Source organism: Hetaerina americana, unplaced genomic scaffold (assembly GCF_022747635.1).
Source record: "Hetaerina americana unplaced genomic scaffold, ioHetAmer1.1.p SCAF_12, whole genome shotgun sequence".
NCBI classification, from domain to species: Eukaryota; Metazoa; Arthropoda; class Insecta; order Odonata; family Calopterygidae; genus Hetaerina; species Hetaerina americana.
Window position 1 is genome coordinate 12,766,210 of NW_027286292.1, and position 24,024 is coordinate 12,790,233.

The 24,024-nt window shown below is 34.6% G+C and overlaps 2 protein-coding genes across 8 annotated transcripts in view; both read right to left on the reverse strand.

Annotated features, from left to right (window-relative positions):
* The window catches only part of LOC139685696 (tubulin monoglutamylase TTLL4-like), a 75,182-nt gene extending 67,484 nt beyond the window's left edge, over positions 1-7,698 (reverse strand). For 6 of the 7 annotated variants that reach the window (XR_011700214.1, XM_071582693.1, XM_071582696.1 and 3 more), the window contains exons 1-3: positions 7,395-7,529; positions 6,453-6,516; positions 6,242-6,354 (exon numbers count right to left, since the gene is read on the reverse strand). Coding sequence is in view for 6 of the 7 variants with exons in the window: in XM_071582693.1 (XP_071438794.1) it covers positions 6,242-6,354; positions 6,453-6,482 (143 nt within the window). In the remaining variant the exon portion in view is untranslated. Of the gene's footprint in view, positions 1-6,241; positions 6,355-6,452; positions 6,517-7,394; positions 7,530-7,591 lie in introns of those variants that run through there. The other variant, XM_071582694.1, reaches the window with a different exon arrangement.
* Positions 7,699-11,670: 3,972 nt separating this feature from the next.
* Positions 11,671-24,024, reverse strand: part of LOC139685807 (centrosomal protein of 290 kDa-like) — a 53,020-nt gene continuing 40,666 nt past the window's right edge. Inside the window, exons 14-21 of the mRNA XM_071582925.1 lie at positions 23,840-24,015; positions 22,031-22,252; positions 19,729-19,861; positions 16,451-16,876; positions 15,677-15,883; positions 15,390-15,544; positions 12,257-12,329; positions 11,671-11,724 (exon numbers count right to left, since the gene is read on the reverse strand). Of these exons, the coding sequence (XP_071439026.1) occupies positions 11,671-11,724; positions 12,257-12,329; positions 15,390-15,544; positions 15,677-15,883; positions 16,451-16,876; positions 19,729-19,861; positions 22,031-22,252; positions 23,840-24,015 (1,446 nt within the window). The remainder of the gene's footprint in view (positions 11,725-12,256; positions 12,330-15,389; positions 15,545-15,676; positions 15,884-16,450; positions 16,877-19,728; positions 19,862-22,030; positions 22,253-23,839; positions 24,016-24,024) is intronic.

A 24,024-nucleotide genomic window follows, 5' to 3' on the forward strand; every position in this document is an offset into this window, starting at 1 on the left:
TATTTGGACACAATACCAAATAAATATCTCATATCTCCTAAGAAAACATAACCTACTCTATAACAAATCCCTTGTCATCACCGTAATACTTACTTCCTCCCTTTATTTTGTCCAACATCCCTATCTTATTTCAGCCATTTCCAAACTTACCTAACATTCTACACTATCACAGTCTTCAATATTGCACTGCCGATCAATATACTTTCCATCCATTTATCATCTCCCCTTATGATTCCTCCCAAAAAATCTCTCCTCCCCCACCATACCAGCACTTCTTCATTTGATCTGGTGCTTTCCCAGCATATCAGCTTAATGCAGAAAGACAGGAGAAAACTTCATTAAACTTTATTTGTTCTCCATCCTTATCCACAACTACATTTCAAAATACTCCAATCAACGCCTTTACCCTGCTTCAATGACCATGTTTCTGCACCATACATTACTGCACTCCAAATCAAAGTTTTAACAAGCCTTTTCTTAACATCCTTACTCAATGTCCATGTTATCAACTATCTCCTCCTTATGAAAGCTCCTATGGCTAGTGTAATTCATTTCCTTATGCCCCTACTACTTGGACTTTTTTGGTCCAAAACACTTCCAAGATACTTAAAACCGTTCCACCTGCTTTATTTTTTGCCCTCCTATTTTACATTTAATTTAGCCATTCTCTTTCTGGATAACCATACGACCTTTGTTTTATTTACATCAATCCTCATCCCATGTCTATCACATTGAATTTCCAATACACTCAGCAATATTTGCAACCCTTTGGCTGACTGAAGAACCAGAGCTTGATCATCAGCAAGCCTAACTGATTAAATGAATTCGCCACCTACTTTCATTAATCTCCAGTTCTTCCCATGCCTCTTTAATCATTTCCTCCACATATACGTTGAACAGCACAGGTGATAATGCACAACTCCGCCTCACTCCTCTTCCTAACACTGCCCATTCAGACTCTCTGTCCTCCACTCGCACCGGTGCAGTCTAATATATGTACAGGTGGCGGATTAGCCTCCTATCCCTTCAATCCACTCCTTTTTTCTGCAATATATTCATTAGTTTCTCCCAGTTAACTCCATCAAATGCTTTTATGGAAACAACAAAACAGAAAAATTGGTCCTAATTGCTTTCTATATTCATCTCTATCAGTGATCTAATTATTGCAATGGCATCAAGTGTTACTCTGTTGCAGAACCCAATCTGATCATCCCTTAAGAAATCTTTTGCCCTTTTCTCCATTCTTTTGTTGTTAAATATCACACTTCAAAATTCCATTACCAATCAATGTGCTCTGCATCCATCTTTCCTGCCTCCTTTGGATTATACCAACAATCCCCTCTCCTACCCCACCATGCAATGGTCCTCCCTCACTAGCACCATCATGCAATGGCATCACATGTGCCTTTCCCCTCCCTTAACCCAAACTGAGCATCCCTTAAGTAATCTTTTGCCTCGCTTTCCATTCTTTTGTTGATAATCCTGAGAGCCACTTTAGCTGAGAGCAAAATCAAACATTGTTCTGTAGTCCTCGCATGATGTAGCCTTTACCTTTTATGGAATAGGCACTAGCACTGATCAGATTAAGTCTTCTGGCTAGATTCCTTCCTCATAAATGCCACGAATCAGTCCATAAGACTCTTCCCCAGCAATATCTAAAACCTTTAAGTAGTTCTGTAGGAATACTGTCTACCCCCACTGACCCTTATTTCATTTCATTCCCCTTAATGCCCTTTCAATCTCATTGTCAATTATGTCTGGATATTAACTATCTTCATCTATGTCATAGTCTCTTTCAATGTCTAAACTTGCTGGCCTAAGCTCTTCACAATACAGGTCCTCTAGATATTCACTTACATCTCTAATGGATCTTTTCTGTTTCATCTTTTATTTTACCAGACTTATTTCTAACTGTTGACATAGGTTTCTTCTTACTTACCGATAGGGTTCCTCAATAGTACTCATGATTTTCTCTACAGCCTGCTGATACTCTCTCCTTGTAAATCAAATTAGTACTTCTAAATTCCATATCCTAACCCACTTCCCCTGCCTAATCCTTTTGAATCTGATTCTACACTTCAAGACTCTTAAATTGTGATCACAGACTGCAGAGTCTGACCGATGAATATCCAGTTGCATGAATGTAGCCTTATTTTAACTAAGGGAACTATTAAATGCTTGCACACTCGCTAAACAACCCTCCACTTGAAAATTATTTTCCATGATATTTAGCTACTAAATAAGACTTACCAAGAAAAAAAATAGGGCAAGGATAAAATCATGGTGGTCATTCAGGAAAATATGCGTGACTAAGAGTAAAGAGAATGACTTAAAAAGATGATTTGCTTTGTCATGGAATGAAGCACCAAACCAAGAAATATGAACTCGCCTCTCTATTTGAAACATCTGTACTCAAGAACTTGAAAAAATAAACTTATTACAAGAATTAAAAATACATTCATGTGGAATATGCCAAATTTCTCTGGGCTGAGAAAAGTTTTGTCTTTTCTCATCTCACTTCAATTAAGTCCTCCATTTTATCAGCACTCCCTGATTAATAGTAAGTGTACTCTCTCAAAGAATTCTTCTGCTGGTTGCAATGCTTCCAGCAGTTCGAATTATGGGGTCGCGATATGGTGTATTTAGGATACACTTCGTGTATCTTAAATCTAAGGGCCAAAGTAGGTGCCTAAATTTGTACTCTCTCCAGCCTAACGAATTTGAATACCCTTAAATATGGCGTGCTCCCTAAATTTGGGCAATTTAGATGCCTAACTGATGAGTTTGGATGAAGGTACAATGAAAACATTCAAGCATAGTCAATAGTGGAGTCCCTTCACAATAGAGAAAGAGTAGCAGGTTTCAAGATTCAAGAAAAAAACAACATTTTAATACAGTACTCAGTGTAATCAATGATATTTTGCTGGAAAATATTTTATGAGACGAAATGCAATACATTGCAAATATCACTCGAAAAATACATTTGTAAAACAGATGCTAGCCTACAGATACACACCATTTTCCCCACAGAAATCTAAGTATTAAATATGTCCACACACACTGTATAAACATCATAGGGTTTTAAAAACAATGGTGTTTTGGGTTATCTGAAGTCAATTAAATTTGGTTTTCCCGTTCTTTCTGCCAAACTTCTCAGCAATGAGAAATAATTATAATAAAAAAGTGACGTAATTAATAAACTCACATTGAGAGCCAATGGAACAACGATAACCAGTTAATAATTAGATAATAAGCAACCAAATCTAATAGCCATGTAAATACATTAAGAGTTTAACCTCGACAAAGATGGACCAATATTAGCCCCAAATATCACTAGCAGACAAGCCAACAACAAGAACTTAAGCAAAAGAGAATGATATAAAGAATCCTTTGTCTCTAACACAATTTATGACCAGGAAAGTAAGAAACATTCCATTTAAACAACCAGAAGATAAAATAAAATCAAATGCAGATAATTATCTCTTTCACTAATGGCTAATGATCTAACACCCCTTACCATACAAATCTGTGGCAGCTTTGTGGGTAAAATGAGAACATTCACATAAACAGGCTGCCTGGAGGGTAATTATAACAACAGAAAAGTCTCCAAAATAAATGTGGAAGCTGTAAACTTCAAATGTAAGAACCATTATGAAATATATTGAAAAATTATTGAACATTATGTAATTTACAAAATTCTCAAAAACTAGGCATCTGCTTGAACTTCATATTTGTGTATCAACATTAAGAAAATTGCCTTGAGAAATATTTTAAATTAATCTTTGAATGGAAGGATATATCCACCTAAATAACCTCCCCCACAGAATATTGTACAGCTTTTCAAGTGATAGATACCATAAAAATAAAGGGAGAAAAAAGAGCTATTAATAATAAAGACAATAACTATTACCATTCCATAAATTTTAAGTAACAGTTATTCCAAATTTCATTATTATGGAACACCCACAAATTGTCCATCTCACAACTTAAGCTAAAAAATTCAGTACTGTTAATTCATGGTTAATTTGTGCTTTGATACATCCACAGGGCAACATGCCTTAGGTTATAATGCTCACAATTCAATTTGTCATATCCAGGGCCAGCCCATGATATTGAATCAACCTTAGAGAATAATATGAGTCTATCCTCCCCTTTAACTTAAAAATTCTTATAATATTATGTTATAACTGGAATAAAAATAAAAATTAGTAGCATTTAAACCGCATTAGACTTAATTAGCTAAGGGACCTACTATTATATCATAAATGAAACATTTGCTACAAAGAAATGTCTACAGCAAATTTGCATTACTAGATTAACAAATTTATAATGAAGTTATTAAAAAGTAACTAAAAATTATCTCCTTGATAAATAAAAAACCTAGACCAATGAGTGACTATCATTATTACAATGACATAATATAAATAATATACTGTAGACACAGTTTAAAGAATGCTTTCAGACAATAGAAAAATAAAAATTGACATAAAAAAATTAAAATTATTAACATCAAAGATTTGATACTTATATTGAGACTTATATGGATGCTGCTGAAATAAAAACTGGAACTTTATAAGTTAGAAGACTAGTTTTCAAAAGTAAACATCACTGCTTCAGTTCCAGGCTAAGGTGATTGAAACAATTAATTTCAGGTGCTGTGAGGTGCAATGGCAAAAAAGAGATTCTTACCCTATCATAAATCTTAAATTAGCTCTATATACATTGATAATACATCTTTAGTGTAACTCTTTGAGGATCCAAAACTGGGCTCTTAATTTCTTTTTCGTCTAGATAATATGATACATGTAAACATACAAGTTTGGCATTGGCAAAACCATGCTAGCAACCAATGAATTCATATTAAAACAAGCTATATACAGAGACCCATTTAACCTATATTAATGCAGGTATTTCCTTGATAATTTGTCAAACTCAAGGTTGCATAATCCATGCTTGAAGAAAACAGCTGCCTACATTGCCTAGAGATTGACAGTATCAGTTATGATGAAAAAAAGAATACCAAATATCCAAATGCAGTGAAAATCCAACTCATGGCTACAATGGAAAAATACACCTGTTTCCAAGTAATTAACTGCAAAGAGTGGTATATCCACATTGACTGATATTTTTTAATTTTTAACAGAATGAATCACTGTTATAAGCCAGAAACCATTAACTGAGTGATTGTTGTAAGGGCTTCCATTACAATTATTACAAATGATAAACTAAACCAAGGACTTGAAGGTTTCATATCAGGATGAATTTCCAATGTTCAATACAAATATTGCAGCTAACATGCATTACTCTCACAGGGATATTTTAAGATTTGAATGTAGCATTAACTTAACCCTTTTTTCAGCACTCTATTAGGATACACAAAAATACAATGTCATTACCCATTTAAAATAATTCTATTTAACTTGTTGCCATTATCACTATAATGAAGGGCTTCCACTAAATAAGCCCAAGAAGTCTTCTTTAAAATTTTCACTGTTTTAAAAAGGTATCTGCAAGTGGTTACTATTTAAATTATTTGAAATACACAGGACTTATAAATTAGATATAGTAATATCTCGATAAAATTGTAACATTGCAATGAAATACTATTTCGTAAGTTCAAAGAGGTAATTTGGCACAACTAAGTTAACTTTATATTTTCCATCTCTCTGAGGAAGTGGGTTGCAGTTTAACACTAGTGTAGAAATTGTGTGAGAAGATTCATGAGGATATACCAGTTAGAGTTGAAATTTGCATAAACACTGCATTTACAAGACAACTGGGGTTGGTTTCCAAGAGTCCAAGTTTTCTTGACCACATATGGACCATGGACATTCAGCTTGGCAGGTCACATGCAGATCGCTAAGCTACCGAGGAAGATGTCCTTTAATTGTTTCCATCCCTTATCCCTACAACTATTTCAGAGTGAACTATTTTGCAAATTGGAAATATTTTTATACACTTATGCACATGGTTATGTATGAAAATACAAATAAATACACATATACATACATAGATACATAAATACATGTTATTGAATCCTCAGATCTCAAAGTAATCCTATCATTAACCAAATTCACATAATATATTATTTCTAAGAATCTAGGGTTAGTATCCTGCAACACAAAACGCACAATACATACCATACAGTGGACCATTGGAATCCCTGCACTAAAGTAAAATCATAATGGCTGCAAATGGTTAGAGCAGTGTTCACACCTAAATCAATTACAGCTTAACTTACTTGCCCCTAACTATATCTCTTTTCCTTCTGTCACTCAGCACTTTTTGGTATGTTTCAGTAAGTGGATCTAATGACGTAACATCATACGGGCCATTGTCTCCCGATGCTTCACCCTTAAAATTTTCAAAACAATTACAAAATGAATACTCATACTAATCAAAATCAAACACTATCACAGCCTTCAAAATATAAACCATTAGAAATATCATACCCGAGAAGTGCCTGGCTTCAAATAAGCCATTATGCATGGCAGAATGACATTAAAATGGATGGCGCTGAAAGTAAACACAAGTTCCATTGAAAATTGTAACCACCATTCAAAAACATTGTAGAATTTAACGGAAAAAATACACACGCATGAAAAGGAAGAATATGAATTGAACGTTAAAACAATTAAATACGGGTTTGATAAAAAATTCATATGATGATGTTCAAAGAAAATAGAATACTCATCTTTCGACAGACTCCTGCATTGTATTAAATCAATACACAATATCCATACCAAAAATTCTTATATGGACTGATTAACAATTAAACAACTGAAAAATAATTAGTAAGCAGCAGACTAAACTTCTTTCTTTGCTTAGAGGACAATAATCCTTTATTATTACTAAAAGGGGTTTACAATATAAATTGCCAATTGATAATGGATTAAGAAAACAATAATCATTAGAAATGCTTGCTCGAAACGAGAACATCTCTGAAATATACACATACGTAATTCCCAAGAGTCTCTTTGAATTAAAAATACCATCCTCAGGGCAAAAACATCTTTCCACCACATGCTCGACTGCCTTCTTCCAAACCAGCTAAATTGACTAATCACATTTGAAGAGTAGCGGTGAGAGATTAGCACCACACTTGGTGGCCGCAGATTACAAAATTTTAACATACACATTACCGGTTAACCATAAGTGCCAAAAGAAAAATCAAAATAAGCAACCCATTATTTCCAACTATCTTTATAATTAGTAAATTAGTAATCATCCCTTAATCAAATCCTAGATATTGTGCCCCAGAAAGAGAAAATAAACTAACATTCAAACGCTAACACTTAAGAAAATTCCAATCACTGGTGAGCGATTTCTCTCAATTAATCTTATTTCATTAATGAAATACTTTAAAAGAATAAGACCAACGGCATCACTCATACCTTTGAAGTTGTACCCAGAAAAACTAACACGCACTTCTTCTTAGACACTTAGACCGACGTCACTAGAATATGAATGCGGGTTAATTGGACGTAAACTTTTCGAACTATGTACAAACCAAATGTATTAACGCAAACGACTGCATAACCTTAATGGCGCCTAAAGAAAATTTCAATAACAAAAAAATGCCGATATTTACCATTAAACTGCGAGACGTTTCAAATCCAGTAAATTAATATTAATTTAAGTTAATAGTTTGAAATCCAAGAACACATAAATAATCTGGATAAATATCTCAACAGAAACATAAAAGAAAGAAGTCTAAGTAAAAAAGGATAATCCTACAGTAAGCGCATGCATTATATAAAGAGACTCGCAGATCCTGACATGCGTACCCTTTAGGCGCCAAATCAACTGGGAAATTGTGAATTCATTTTCTAATTCTCAAAAATATTTCAAAGAGATATTGTTTTTTTCATCCAAAACAACTCCTTTTTCAAAATTGAAAGCATTAATTTTTAATAAGAGCTGTCATTAGCTTTCTGTGAATAGTTATTCAATTTTATTCAAGCATTCGAGCTTCCACACTTATCCAAATCACTAATTATCGTTAACATAGGATTTAAATATTTTCTACAAGGAAAATAAGTCGTAGAACATTTTTTCCCGGAATTTTCCATGGTTATATTCGTTACGATAGAGTAAGGTAAAGCTTTCTGTTCATAACTGATATCCGCTAATTATAGATGGCATTTATTTTTAAAAAATTGACCGATAGATTAGACACATCCAAGTAATCGGACAAAAAATAGTATGAATATTACAACTCTGTATGAAAATTTATTCTGAAGTTAAAAAAAACCTCAGCATTAGCAATTTGGAATTTCCCACAGGGTTAGATTCACCACAATTGAGAATATTAACGATATTTTATGTTCCAGGTCATCTGCAACAGCAAGTTTCATGGTATGGATGTACTAATTCACATATAATACCTAATCTTTGAAGCGCCATATACCTTTTCATAAGCATTATGAAACCAATATAAATGCTCAAGCACAGAATTTAAAATATTTTCTGCTATAGGTTATAGAAATAGTGGAGATATATAGTTCTTCATGCTGTGACTTTTGCTTATTTCAAGCTAAACCCATCATTGTTTATCAAATGGTGATATGAAAATTACACTCATTGGGATTTTATTAAAGGGCGATTTTTTCAATGCATAAAAGATGTGCAATTCTCTCTGTAATTTTATGTAGTTGAGTTTAACAAAAACTTACAATTCTTATTAGAAAAACATGGGCAACTACATTAATCCCTTACTCGCGTAAGTACACAGATGTCACAGCTTTTCTGCAACATTCCTAGGTCTTAAAGGTCAAACTAACTTATCCTAGGTTTTGATGGTACAGTTTGTTTTAAAAGAAGGAATCAAAATACATGAATATGTAGTGCTGAAAACAGCTGCTGCAAGTTTGTCGTAGTAGTAGTTTTTATCGGAGGCAATGGCAGCTCAGGTTATTTGTGCCATTAGGGATGGATAGGAAAGGATGAAAGCTGGAGAGAAACCCGGCATCAGTATTAGCCTGCTATTAACGAAAGGCACCAAGGGGTCCGCAGTTTAATATCCCATCCGACGGACCGCGTACTCACTCAAAGTGCCCTCCACAAAGCACCTCATGTAGGGAACGGGACACCACTGAAAAGCATTTGTCATCGCTGGGATTCGAACCCAGGCCCTCAGGGTGGGAAGCCAGCACATTAGCCACCGCACTGTTACGATACCCAAGCAAGTTTGTGTAAACCACTGTTGGGTGAAATGGAAATCATTAATTGTTCAATTTCCCCTACATAATTAGGATCTCCTTAAGAGTGCTGAACACTTGGACTCAAAGAGAATATTATGTCTTCTGAGCCATATAGATTGGACATACACGGGGATAGAAAAAAATGCCCCACTAACCATGTCAACTGTCTCGAACAGGACAAGGAGGTTAGAACCTCAAGCCCTGGGGGAAGAGAGAGAAAAGGAAGGAATGACATTATAATGGCCTGAGGACCATGAAAAAAATGAATGCATGGCAATTCAGAAGCCTGGAACAGTAATGGAGATCTGGCTGGTAATAGTCAATATGATCGTAATTATAGAGGACTTGAAATGAGTACGCTAGGAATCCTAAACTCAGTACAATGGTCAGCCCTTTAGGCCAAGATTAAGAGCAATAAAACAATTTAAATGACTTATTATTATATCACACATCACTTGGTGCTCATTTGTTACAACCATATGCTCCTGTTTACTTCATGAAAGGATACTCTTCAAACTCTTTGGGGATTCTCAAGGTTTGTAAATGGCTTCAGAAATATTAGGAAATAAATAAAATGGGAACTTATAGGTTAAAAAATTATAATTGACAATCAAAATATTCTCACTGCCAGTTTACGAAAAAATTACTTTCACCATATAGCATTTAACATTATACAAATAGTATGATTGTATTCAAACATACTTCATCTTAATTTTTAAACTTATAAATGACAAATAATCATATTCATGGATCTTCTTTTTGTAAATAATTTTTTTTTGTTTTTTCATGAATCCTCTTCAGCAATCCTTTAACAGCCTGTAATAGCTGAGCTTTTCTTGCTAATTCCAATCGCAAAGCATTTACTTCATTATGTACCATGCTAGATGTTTCTTCTTTTCCTGTTAAAAAAAATGGTATTAGAGCTAATGTGAGAATTTGCTATTTAGAGTTAAAGATGATTTTGCATTTATTGAGAAATAGGTATTGTAATAGCAGGTAGGAGTTTCAGATGCAGAGGAACTGTGTATATAAATTTTGCATTGATATTAGCTTGTACCTATTGAAGGCATAAAAGGATCCAAAGCTTAACATATTGTCTGATAGGTTGATGGATATATGTAATGGAAATGACCAAATTCTGGGCCAGAATACCTTTAAAAAACTTCCTAGGCTTCAACTTCAAACTCATAGTGTGGAAAGGATGAATCTTAACCCCTGAGACAATGATATAATAACACATATGCATATACAGGTACTTAGGGTTAAAAAACAAACTACACAATGTCGCTTCTAGCAAACAAGTTGGGAAGTAGGCAGTCCACTATGCATTGCTACATAAATAAAATTTGGAGGGGATAAAAATTGGGCACAATTTTTAGACAAAAAACTGAAATTTGGTAAAAAATTACCATACTTGTGGATGTGAAGTAATTGAATGATAATAGAATGATAATTTGAAAAGTTCTCAGAATGGAATAGAAATGAATAATTTCCTCGGTGAAAATGTTTTATTTTTCAGTGTAGTTTCCTTGTACAGTAATGCAGTTGGTCCAGCAATGTTTGTTGTGTTGTTGTTTGTTTGTTTGTTTGTGTTGAGTCACGATTTCTTATATCCAATTCCACAGTTAAAATGTGATATGCCCATTTAGATAAAATCTCTACGGTTTCAGAGATTCCTTGCACTTTCAGTCAGCAATCCAGCATGACCATTTCATGCACTTCTGCAATAATTTCTGGGGTAGTGGCATATTTTGGCCGGTCACTACCTGGATCATTATCTAAGCTGTTCCAACTAAATTAATACTCATTTGTTCACTTGGCAACAGTTGAATATGAAGGAACAGAGTCCCCCAGAGTGTTCTGAGAGTCAGTATGAATTTTCTTTACTTTCATACTTTTCTTTACGAAGTATTTAATCACTGCTTGAATCTCATTTTCCATCTCGACAAATCACTACAAGGAGAACAAGTGTAGTTTCTGAGTTTCTACCTCTGAAATATGATACTGATTACTTCAATCATTTAAACTTTGATTAAATTGAATAAATATATAGCATCTGTGTTAAATCTGGTCATTCTGGTATTATTACACATACACAAGAATGGTAACTGAATAAAGAATTTCTGTCAGCAACAACACCTATGCATATCTAAATATAATGGTTTGGAGTAAATAACAGTACATTGAAATTCAAGTTATAATGTGACAATGTGGTTGAGTGCAGTGTGTTACTAGTAACAATGTGGGTGCATGCTCTACTCTACGCACTAAATAATGACTCCAAATGCATTACACCAGATTTTTACTGATTTTCTTACCGACAAGAATTAAAATTCTCTCCTCTAGGCTATTTTTTTCTTCTTTCAAAGATTTTATTTCTTCTTCTAATTTACTAATTTTCTGGAAGGAATTGGCACATTCAAATTTCAATTTTTCTTGCTCCTCTTTTAGTAAATCTTCCTGTAATTCAAACAATTGACACAATAAAGTCAACATCATGGCCTTTCTTTGACCTATAATGCTGATCATGATTAGAGTAACAAACAGATAAAAACCTAGGAGGCAGGGCAAAGGGAGAGAAGGAGTGATGAAGCTTCTTTATTACCTTCCCATTTATGAACTCCCATTAGGTATCTTGTCTTTAGACCATAATTCTTTTGCAGTAATTACATTTCCATCTAGCATATATTTGTGGAAGGATCAAATTATTGGGTTCAAAATATACACAAATCAAATAAACACCTCTGAAATTCATGAAAGCATTAAAAATCTTTGGGGAGATAGAGGCTTGGGAGGCAATCTATACAGGCTAGCAATCATGACCATGATAAAATTAAAAGCCATAAAGAAAGTTAATGACCCGAAGGTCAGATTGATAGAAGATGGTAGAGTTCACTCCATACTAAGCCCAATGGCATGGAAATTCACACATCAGGGTACTTTCCAGATACTTTCCCTGAGATGCCTATGGTTTCCTAGAAAGTTCTAGCAACTGAAAAATCACACAGCTTGGGTGAGGCTGAGGGTGTAATATTAAAGAAATAAAAAATTACCTTTGTTTTTGAGCTCGAATTGATTGAATCTCTTGGTTCCTCATCATTTGTAGTTTTGTTCTTATTTTCATCCCTAGAAAGATAAATAGCAATCATTATACTCATAACAGAAAATTTTAAGACCAAAATTTCCTCATGATGAAGAATCAATACCAGAACTCATGAAAAGGAAGGAAATGACACACAATGGAAAATCATAAAGAACTTCACATTGCAGCACATTAGTAAGAAAACATAAAATTCATAATAAATCATAAACACAGTAATCAAAGGTTGGTTTGGTAAGTGATGGTGGAGTTCACCCAATATTTTTGGTATTTTTGGTATATTTGGTATTTTTGGTACATTTGGTATTTTTGTATTGTGATCTCTGGGCAAATAAAAAGTAATAATAATAATACTAAGCCTGACACCATGCAAAATTCATACATCAGGAGGGGGGTTAGATCCTTCCCCGTACCAGCTACAGTTTTCCTAGAAGATCTGGTGACTAAAAAATCTCACAGCTTGGGTAAAACTGAAGATGCCTTGAGAGGCTTGCCCGGAAATCGAACCCAGGCCTTCTAGTCAGTAGTCTAATGCTCTACCCCTGGACTACTGTGTACCCATACTAATTATAAATACTCCATATTCGGAGAAATCTAAAAAATAACACACAAAAATGAGTTTAATCGTTAACTTTCATTAGCAGTTTAATCAATCAAATAGCTTAAAATAAAATGAATATATGGAATATTATAAATTTAAAAATATCATTAATGATCATCTGGGTTCCCTGAATGCCATTGTGCAAGGCACCTCTATGCCAGGCTTTTTATTCCATGGCATTGTCTACACACATACCACCTGTGGACAGAGACTGGCTATCTTTCTTCTTTTGGTAACACAATTTTCCAAACCTGCCTTTTACCATTTTGTGGGAATTTAATTCAAATGGAAGAATAAATAAATGGATCCTTCTTTTTCAGATCAATGTGGCTGAAGTGATACCAAATGCCTAAAAGAAGCCTCTGAATCCTTTTTTCTAAAGAAACTTCACCTACACTCATTTATAGCTACGATTTCTTTTACTGCCAACCTCTTTGTTGCAATTTGCCAGAAGTTACTTTGGTTTTCATGTCAGAAGATGCGATTAAAGTCCCTAGACATAAGAGGAGTCTCAAATGGCATGGAAGGAATCGGCCATTTATTTCAAAATATGGGCTGCGTCTGCCATGTTTGCATTTGGATGAACCCAAGATTTATGTTTCATGTAGCGAAGCAAGAATCCCAAATATACAGCTGGATTATTGCTTGAAATATCCTTATTATTTTCACTCATATTTGTAGAAACATTATGCAAATGGAATTTTTAGGCCGAGTACACAAGGTTGCCTCTTGTGACCTCTTAAAAAATCACCCCCAGCCATAGTAAATATATTTTGGGTTAGATGGAAAAAGGGACAGCCACAGTCTCGATCTCACCCAAATAAAGCCAAATTATTATAATTATTACATTGTGATGTAAAAATGATAAGTCCAAAATGTCTTAGCAATGTTTTTAGATTTTCAATTACTCGTACATACAAAGATATAACAAATCTATTTGCAAAGTTTTTATTATCTGAACATATACGAGTCAAGTATGACACTCTTCCAAAGTGTCCTACTGATTCTACTTTTATAATTTCAAATTAAAAACTTTCACTTGAGGACATTAAAGCTAAACCATGTAAGCTTGACTTGCAAAAAGGTGGGACCTCATGAACTTTTTCCATTACTTCTGAAAATGTGTCTTGAACCATTGTTTTATCTCATGTATAAACTTAAGAAGAAATCTATCAGAGTTGGAATTATTTCACAACTTTAATACAACCTATGCAATTCCAATTCACGAACAGGGCAGTAAAAATATCATAAATATTAGCATCCGATTGCCCAATTTTTGATCTTGTTTTTACTTTTTTAAATCCTTAGTGATGGGCAAGGTATCTTCAGGATTTATCAATATTATTATCATTAGTATTCTATCAGTTAAGGTAGGTTTAGGAAGGATACAGCCTAAAAAAGGGTACAGATACATTTCCTTCCATTCTCTTAACAAAACACTACTTACACTACTATAAACCCTTCTTCAATTCGGCATACTTCCTTCCTCTCTTCATAACATCCTACATGTCTACCTTACTCACCAAGTGTACTCCCCGCTTTCAGTTTTCAACATACCATTGCTACTTTTGGAAGGTAAAAACTATTTGCCTTGACTGGGATTCAAACCTAAATCCCTCAATGTCTTTATTCCCTTTGCTTTTCAATCCCCATCACTATCCAATCTTTCCTTCCAGAAATACCCACAGTTGTTTATTATAATTGATTGTATAGTCTGTTAACTTCCTCCCTATGATTACTTGGCAGCATGTAGACCTAATCAGTGACCACATTGATTGGTTCAGCTTTTACTTCTACAAATCATTTTCTATCACTTCCTTGCTCTATTTTTACTATGCTTCAACCCACCCTCTTGCTCAATACTATTGCCACTCCTCGCTGGCTGCTTTCCATTTACTGCATATTACTCAAAAACTATCGCTCCAGTAATTTCCCCTAACTCCCAATCTCACCTCATCCAGACTTTTTTATATTTCCTTTCTACATCTCCCAATTCATATTTTCTAATTTCCCTGTCTTCAGCATCATCCTAACATTCAAAGACCTTATTCTAACTGGTTTTCCACCTTTCTGCATCTTCTCTGCTTCTGCTGTTGTCGAGTTCACTGTGAAAGGATTTCATGAAATGACTACTTCAGAAACCTGTCCCAATGCCAGAAATGGTACATGGCTCAGTGGTCTGAATGTCATAGTTGTCAGGACTCATACTTTTTTTTTGGATCTTTTGGATGGAGGTATTGTAGCAATATCTGAAATAAATCTATTTTTCAGAAACTTTTGTTATACAAACATGGTATATACAAGCTATAGCTTTTAGATCCCTCAGCTTCAATTTCTGATAAATTAAAAGCTTTAAAACCATTGAAACCTTTGGAGGTTTGTATTACTCCCTGATCAGATATGTGAATACTGCTCCATAGTACCATTGTTCTATAATTTTTATTTTAGGATTAAATGAAAACCATCTTTTGATTGGAAAACTTACCTATCATTTTCTCTGGCCTTCTTTTTCTCTCTCTCACATTTATCCAGATTTTGCTTAAGTGAAATATTTACTACTTCAAGATCAAATATTGTCTTTTTCAAATGCAAGATTTTTTTTTGCATATCTTCAACTTGTATTTCAGAGTCTGGGTTCCACTGTAATCATTAACATAAGTTAAAATTATGACAAGTGCTGTACTTCAAATTAAGGAAAAATTAATCATTGCTAACATGTCAACCATATAAAGTCCAAATATATGAAAATTAAATAATTTGGAAATTTCTTACAGTCATCTTATCCTTTTTAAATGATCGAAGTTTGTTTTCAAGGACAGTTTTCTCTCTCTGAAGGCGAGCAATAGCATCTCTGAGGTTGGAATTTAACTTTTTAGCATCTTCCACCATTTTCTTTTCAGACTTTAATTTTTCTTGAAGTTTCTCCACAGTTTGCTGCCATTTTTTTCCTTCTTCCCATTTTGCCAAATCAACTCTCTTCTGTATGAAATAAAAGAATTTCAAACATTATGAATAGAATAATTAACTTTAAGGCTAATTTTGGTAAGTTGATAAAGGAACATCAAAGTTTTGAAGTGAAGAAGTTAAATAGTTAGGAATGAAAACTTCTTTAATAGTTTTAATTAACTATTTTTAAGACTTCTACTTGACCCAAATTCCCTAATTTAAGACATTGTAAAAATTTTGGTAACCATAACATCGTCCACCTCCCTTTATATTAATGCAAGTTTTACCGATGCATGAAGATGGATTCAACCAACAATTGTGAAAATTCCCAAGGCCTATGGCATTAGACAAGCAAAATGTTTGTATTTCAATGGCTATTATCGCCAATATCATATGACTCTAACAAAAAGTGTGGGGGATCGGTAATACATATTTGGTTCCTATTAAATGAGTGTTCAAAAGGTTATAAGAATTATCATCAACAAAGAGTAACACTTTTCCACAAGACATTGATTTAATCCATGACAGGTTTGATGCACTACATCATCTTCCATGACTTTTTAAATGTATTCCACTTCAATAATAGTGAAAAATACCAACCTTACATTCCTTCTCTGCATTAATGGTCACACTTTCCAATTGGAGCTGACAATTATGTAGCCGCTCTTCTAACTTTTCAGCTTTCAATTTCTCGATAGTCATTTGTAACACTCTCTGATTTATCTTCCTTTCAGCCACGTGTCTCAATTTTGTCCTTGGAATATGTTCTGATTCTTGCACTAATTTTTTCTCTGTTTTCACATCAGAAGCTTCCTCAGCATTGTTGATTAGATTGCTAAGTGTTTCTAGTTCTTGATCTATATTTTCAGTACTGCCATTCACTATGGTTATGTCATCCTTATTACCAGGTAATTCCTTATCATGGTTAAGTAGTTTCCTCTGTCTATCAGAAACATTAGCCAATGCTTCTGTGTTAACCCCTATGTCAACCATAATTTTATTTTGAGCCGGCGAATCAACAGCAGCCTGAAAAAATATGAATTATTTTTTAATCTCTTCATTACCTTCCCAACAGGCACACATATTTAAGCTGCTAATGAATTCTCTTCTTAAATTCCTACTTATCTACATATGTATATTGAAAAGGTTTGACTGGCATAATATAAATGTTGTTTCCATAGTCTTTCAATCATAAAGTTTCAAAGGGTTGTGGATGGTGAAGGTTATTGGCAGGTGTAAGAATTTGGGGAAAATGGTGCGATACGGGGTGCAAATGTTGACAAAGGAATTTCATTGGGAGGGAGTGGGGCAGGAGTAACCGCAGTCTTTATGCAGGCGCCCTGGTGCACTGATTGACCGTTGGATAATGGTTGGAAGCATGGAAGGTCGAGAAGGTGTGAATAGGTGTTTAACAACACATCATTAAGTATTTCACATTTTAAGTTCAAACTTTCAATTAATTCTAATAACTGGAGGGTGTCAAGCTGAGGTCCTTTCTTTTCAATATGTAACACTCAATGAAATGTTGTTTACCTTCAATTCATCCCTTCTCGAACTACCATGCTTTCAAACATCTACCAATGGCCATTCAGCAAAACAGGGTGTCTGCATCCTTAACACCATGGTTACCTCCCTTATGACATTCCTGAATTAACCTTTCCACCCCCTATCTTGTTGTCCCCATCCTGTTCCTAAAACCTGCTAACACCCAATCCACAGAGGGTATACATTAAATACTATTCCTGTATGTGCACCTGATGATGATGCTATGAATTGAAAACTAGGTTGTTTGAATGAATATTTTATGTGGAAACACAAGGGGTATTCTTGGATTAATGAATCACTTCCACAAAGTAATGCTGGAAACTATATTGTCATCAGCTGAGGACTATGCAATACAACAGGAGACTTATGGAAAGCTTGCTCTTCCCTATAGCAGAGATAGAACATGGTTTTTAATGTTTAAGAGGGCAAGCAGCCAATTTGAAAGGATGGTGGACCTGGAGATCCAGGATCTGCTCTTATGGATATAAAGTTTAACATTTATAGAATAATGCTCATATAAAAGGCAGCAACTAAATTCAAACAGCCTGAGGCTACAAACAAGGGGGCAGTTTGCGGTATGAATGGAGGATGGCACTCTTAAGGATTAACCATATGGAACATTGGATAAATGAACCAGTAAAAAATGGTTCTCCCGTGGACAGGCCCTTAAAACAGGTGCTGGATGAGAATATTGAAGATTAAATGTATAGAAATGTTAGAAAAAAGTAAGAATGAGGAAGAACAGAAGGGGAAAGGAATATAAGAAGAACTCTTTGACAAAGAAGAACTAGATGGATTGGACATACTTTGGGGCACAATGGATCAGAAACATAATAGAAGGGAAACTTGAGGGTAAGATCCCACAAAGAAAACCAAGAGACAAGTACTTAGGACAAATTAATAAGGGCATAAAATAGAAAAGCTACCCGGAAGGAAGGGAATTAACACTGAATAGAGAAGAATGAAGGGCTGCTATATACCAGCCTTAGGGTTAAAACACTGAATATAATGATAGAAAAGGCTTCCTGAATGTCTTAAAAGATTGAAAAAAAGGTAGGACAAGTGTACTGAATCTAATGGGGGCAACTTTCAGAAGAACCATCAACATTTCGAGGATAAGTGAAGATAAGATGGAAATAAATATGAACATTCTATGTACATATAGGAAGGAAGGATCTCATTCATTTGATTAGTGGGTTTAATATTCACCATATATGAGTAATTATTGGAAAACCCTCTGTTGCATGAACTAAATGAATGAATGATGCATATTCACAGCTATCAGTAATGTCATACACAGATTTAAAGAATTTACCAAAAATTTTAATCAGGTCAAGTATACAACAATATTTATTAAAAATACAAGGTTGGTCTGAAAAGTTTCCAGCCTCACAAATTTCAGAAAATTTCAAAAAAATTCAGAAATTTTAGAAAAAATGTCTTGTATCTTTGTTAGGTTGGAAACTTTTCATACCACCCATGTAAAAAACTATTTAAAAACTAATTATTTGAATTATTTTTAGAGGGGAAGGGAGACAGGATTGCAGTTATTTCTGGGACTTCTAAAAAAATATGCTGGGGAAATGTTGAGGGTAGCATGAAAAGGGTTTAGGTTGGGAATAAATGTGGGCAGTTAGATGATTAAGGGATATTTTCAGATGATCAAGCAATAGTGAATCAGATAGCCATGGTATTGCAATTATTATTGAATGCTTTATATGAAAAATGGATGAGGCATGGGATGAAGATTAATACTATGAAAACAAAGGTATTCATATTCTCAATAATTAGGAAAGATAATTGAAACATTGGAGCAGAAGGGAATAAGCTAGAGCAGGTTTAAAGTTCATGCATTTTAGCAGTAATTTAAACGAAAATGAACATTGTAATGGGGCATTAAGGGTAGAATTACACTTACAAGGTGAGAATTAATGAGATAAATGTTAAGTAAAGATTTGAAAAAGATTAATGAAGACTTCAATATAGAGCGTAGCACTATATGAATGTGAAGCCTTGTCTTTAAGGAAAATGGGTGAGTATAGATTGAAAGTTTTGAGATGTGGATATGGTGAAGAATGGAGAAAATAAGTTGGACAGAGAGACAAACCATGGTTTTAAATAGGGTGGGCATGAGAGAAAGCTGGAGAGGTGGAGGATAGAAAAGAGCAGGCTTTTCAGACAGCATGAAAGCAAGCAAAATTTACTAAGAAATGAAGAAAGAAATTATTAATGGTAAACAAGAGGAGGTTCCTATGACATGTAGAAGTAATAAGTACAAAGCTCTGGGCCTACTGAATGTAAATTAGTGGCTAACTGTATTTTTTGTTACTTACCATTCCACCAATAGGTTCTTCCTTAGCAGAATCCATCAAAATATCTTTCCTGCCATAAAAGCAACGATTTTCTGGAGTTTCAACTTGGAAACTGCAGGAGGGATTTAAACATGACTTCTGCTGGTTTATATGCCTGTAACAAAAAAAACTCCTTTAAGCTCTGCTGATGTTGCAAAAGAAAGCAGCTAGGATTAAATCAGCCCTGGCTATCATGATCACTGCTGTCCACTATTTGTCAGCCTAAGAGTGATGACAGTCTTTAACGTATACATTTACTTGCTTAATTCATGCAAAAGATAATGTAAATAACTTTGTTTTAGGAGGCAATATACACAGCCATAATTCAAGATCAAGAAATATGTTAGACATTTCCCAATAGAGATTGTCCACAACCTTCAACCAGTCAGATGACCTTGCCATAAAGCTCTATAACAAACTTCCCCAGACTGCAGGACTGACTAGTTATATTATGCTAAAAAATGTTATTAAGGATGGTTTAATCTCAAACTCATTGTATTCTTTAAGTGAATATTTTGAACTGGGCTTCTCAAAAGTGAAATTATAATATATGTATATCTCTGCACCATGGTAATGAATGTATGTATTTATATTTCTTTCTTTTGACAACATCTATAGGGGCAAGGGCTGCTCTTTGATTAATACAGATTATTATTATTATTTGTTATTTCACCACTTTCAGTGCTCCTGGTTTGTTCATTATGTATGCATTCCATATTGCTAAATTTATATCCTCCCTACTATATCCCATCGCATGCCACAACTGTGGTTCCACTGCTCCGTGGGAAATTCTAGATACAAAACAGGTGCTCAGTAAACCCTCAATTATCCATGCTAATGGATGTATGATGGAGCATGAATAATTGAAAAATACCAAGATATGGATAACCAAAATATGTGGATAAATATGGTGGTCATGATACAAAAGGATATACACATAAATACTTTTTAATTTTGTGTGATTAATTTTGGTTTTTAAATCTAGTTTTTTTAACAAAGGAAAGTACGATTGTTTCTATTTTCAGCCATTTTTATAAGTGCAGAGTTGTGTCAAGAAGGGGCTGTGTTACATTTATCAAATATATAAATTTACAAATGGTATTTCTATATGTTAAACAAGACCATTTCTTTAACTCTTCCCTTCCAATTGGCTTTGAACTTTTGAAACCATTCATGTACGCCTATTCTCCATTTGATCCAGCTTAATACTGGCCATCATTACATTTTAAATATCAGTTTTTAATCATTCTGGCCAAGCAAAAAGGTCAATATTTATTGATGATCAGAATTTTAGCTCAAACCCAGTTTATGGCCATTACTATGCTTAAATGAAGACTTGACATGTGTGGCGGCTCAACCCTTGAATCATCATTGAGCGCCATTGCGAACGCGCCTTCGCCGGCAAGTGTTTTGGCTTCCGGCGTTCGCCACCAGGGTCCGCTGCCAGGGCGCAACCACGCCGCCAGAGCCACTCTCAGTCTCACTCTCTCTCTGACTGGCTCTGGACCGTCACGCGCGCCGCCATCGTGGTCAACCCAAGGACGCTGCTTCCTGGTGAAGGATTCTCTCCTGGCTTCGCCACCGCACGGCCGAATATGTACTGAATAATTACTGTTCAATCGCCTCATCAAGGTTTTAATTTTCTGAGCACAATAAACTTTGTTAATTGTTAGGAGGTGTCATTATTTCCACCACGATACCTCCTTCAACATGCAACAAAAACAAATAAGCTAGAAAATTCATGTCTGCCTGAATATTAGGAATGAGCAGCCTGAGATAGTGAAAAACGTACAAGTTTGGCTATGAAATATAGGAGCAATTTAATAATTTCCATTGTTACTACATATTTAAATGACTTATTACTATGAGTTACCACTGTAGGAACAATATATAGGTCTCACTATATCAGATTTATGTCACATGTAAATCAAAAGGCAAAATATTTACCATGAGCCCCACTAGTTACATTAACTACATGCTCATTATATGCTGTTTTTGTTTAATCAGAAAACCATGGTACACATTTTACAGACAGTGCAATCAATTAAATGATCTCTTAATTTTGGTAAGTAGGCAATTTCTTCAGGCCCATTCATGGTCTAATCAAAACAAGTCATGAGTGTTTAAGGTCTCTAGGTATTAAAATGTTTGCAGCCTAGATTATCAAATTTAAAATGCATTATTGTTTGAATTATACATATTTGGTGAACATTTATACTATTGCTTGGAGAATTTTATGGGTGAGAATATTCCATGTTTAAGTATTTGTATATGTTTTATTTACCTGCTAAGTACTTCTTCAAGCTCCACTTGTCTTTTTTCAGATAATGCTCTGTATCGTTGTGCTTCAGATTCCCATAAATTTAGCTGAACTGTAAGGTAATCACACTTGCGCTGCTGAAGAGTAACCTCATTATGAAGTTCAATTATTTTCTCTGAAAAAGGTACCTCTGGTGGCTTGTAGGCTTGCTTAGGTTCTTGAATAATTTGATACTGAATTTGACCCCTGAAAGAATAAAAGGCAAATTTGAGTGCAAATCTGAAAAATTTATTCTGGTGAAGGATGTATGTATTTATAATTTCTTAGATCTAATTTTTGGAAATAATGAAATTGAATTGAATGATTATTGTCACTGTACCAAGAGTAGCTGCAAATCCTAAACGTATCATTTTGTAACATTGTGCATCATTCCATCTAATTAGCATCATCATTCCTCTATCATATCACAGTTAATACAAACTAATTCATTTTCAGCTACCACATATGTGCTATGTTTGTGAGACCATACCACATACAATGACAATAGTACCCAAGAGACTAAGTTTGAATAGAATGATGACCATTTGTTTGTGGAAATGATGGACAAAAGAAGGGGCGTGAATTTTGGTGGGCTATGAGGGGGCATGAGGATTGACTGAAAGTGCAGTACACAATAATCTTGTTGAAGTGTATGACCAAGGCGTAACATCTCAGCAGATGGTCCAAAGGTGATAAAGGCTCTTCGACAAAGATTGAATGAGGGTGGATGATGTGATTCAAGCTGGCTGACTATCTATTGCTGCCACAGGTGAATGAAATTTTTCAGGAAAATGGGCATGTTAAAGTGTGTTGTGCAGCTAAAGGACTTGAGATTTCCACTGGGAGTGCCTATTGTATTATGCATAGCATTCTGTCCTACCATAGTGCGCTGTCACAATCAGTGCCTAGTTCACTGTCTCCAAAGCACCACAGTCTCAGAATGAGTTTCAGGCTTGAAAATCTCATGTTATCAAATTGCTGAAAATGATATTTTGCAAAATATCATGAAATATGATAATAGCTGAGTACACCACCATGCCCCTGAATCAAAGGTGATGGCAATGGAATGGAAACATGTAATTTCCCACAAAGAAAAATTTAAAGATGACAAACTGCAAGAAAAGTCTTTGGGGTGCCAATTGCATCCTTCTCATTGAATCCATGGGAAGAGAGTTAAAAATGTATGGTGAGTGATACTGTGCGACAAAGCTTTAAATGAAATATGCCATCCATAAAAAACCCACAGACTTCCTCACCATGAGTGTCATTCTGCAAGACAATGCCTAGCCACACCTATCCATTGATAGATTAACATACCCATTTCCTTTTAATTATTTATTCTTGGACAATATTATAAGGGAGGCATGGAAAGGACTGGAGGCCACTGTGAAAGCATGTAGGGAATCCTTGTAATCAGTCAATTGTGGTTAAATAAGGCAACATTATATTCACAGCTCCCAGATAAATTAACATAAGGAATACTTAGAAAATCTTTACAATTTTTTTCTAATATCAAATGATATTATGACATATCAGGCAGTTATGGCACAAAAATTAGTGTGGACTCATATGTACTTAAAGGGAAAACATGAAGGAAAATTATCTCTCTTGCATTACCTTAGGAATGCAAAATGAGAAAAACACAAACGAAATTTATTAATGGCTACCATGCAAGTAATATTTCATCAGTGAATTGATTTCATGATAAATATACGTGGGTTAGCTCTATGCACAAGAAAAATTATTAGAGATTATTATGTTCTACTACAACTTAGTTAAACAGCACCCAGTTACCCAGTATTAAGATCCTTTCTCTCTGATGAGCTTTCCACAGATGCAATAACATGCTTCACTTTGGACTCTAAAATTGTATCAGCTTGAGCTTCTCTGTTTTCAAAAATTTGCTTTTTGTAACGCATCAAGACAGCATCCTTTTGATTGAGAATAACATTCAGGGCCTCCATTGTAATCTTAATGAT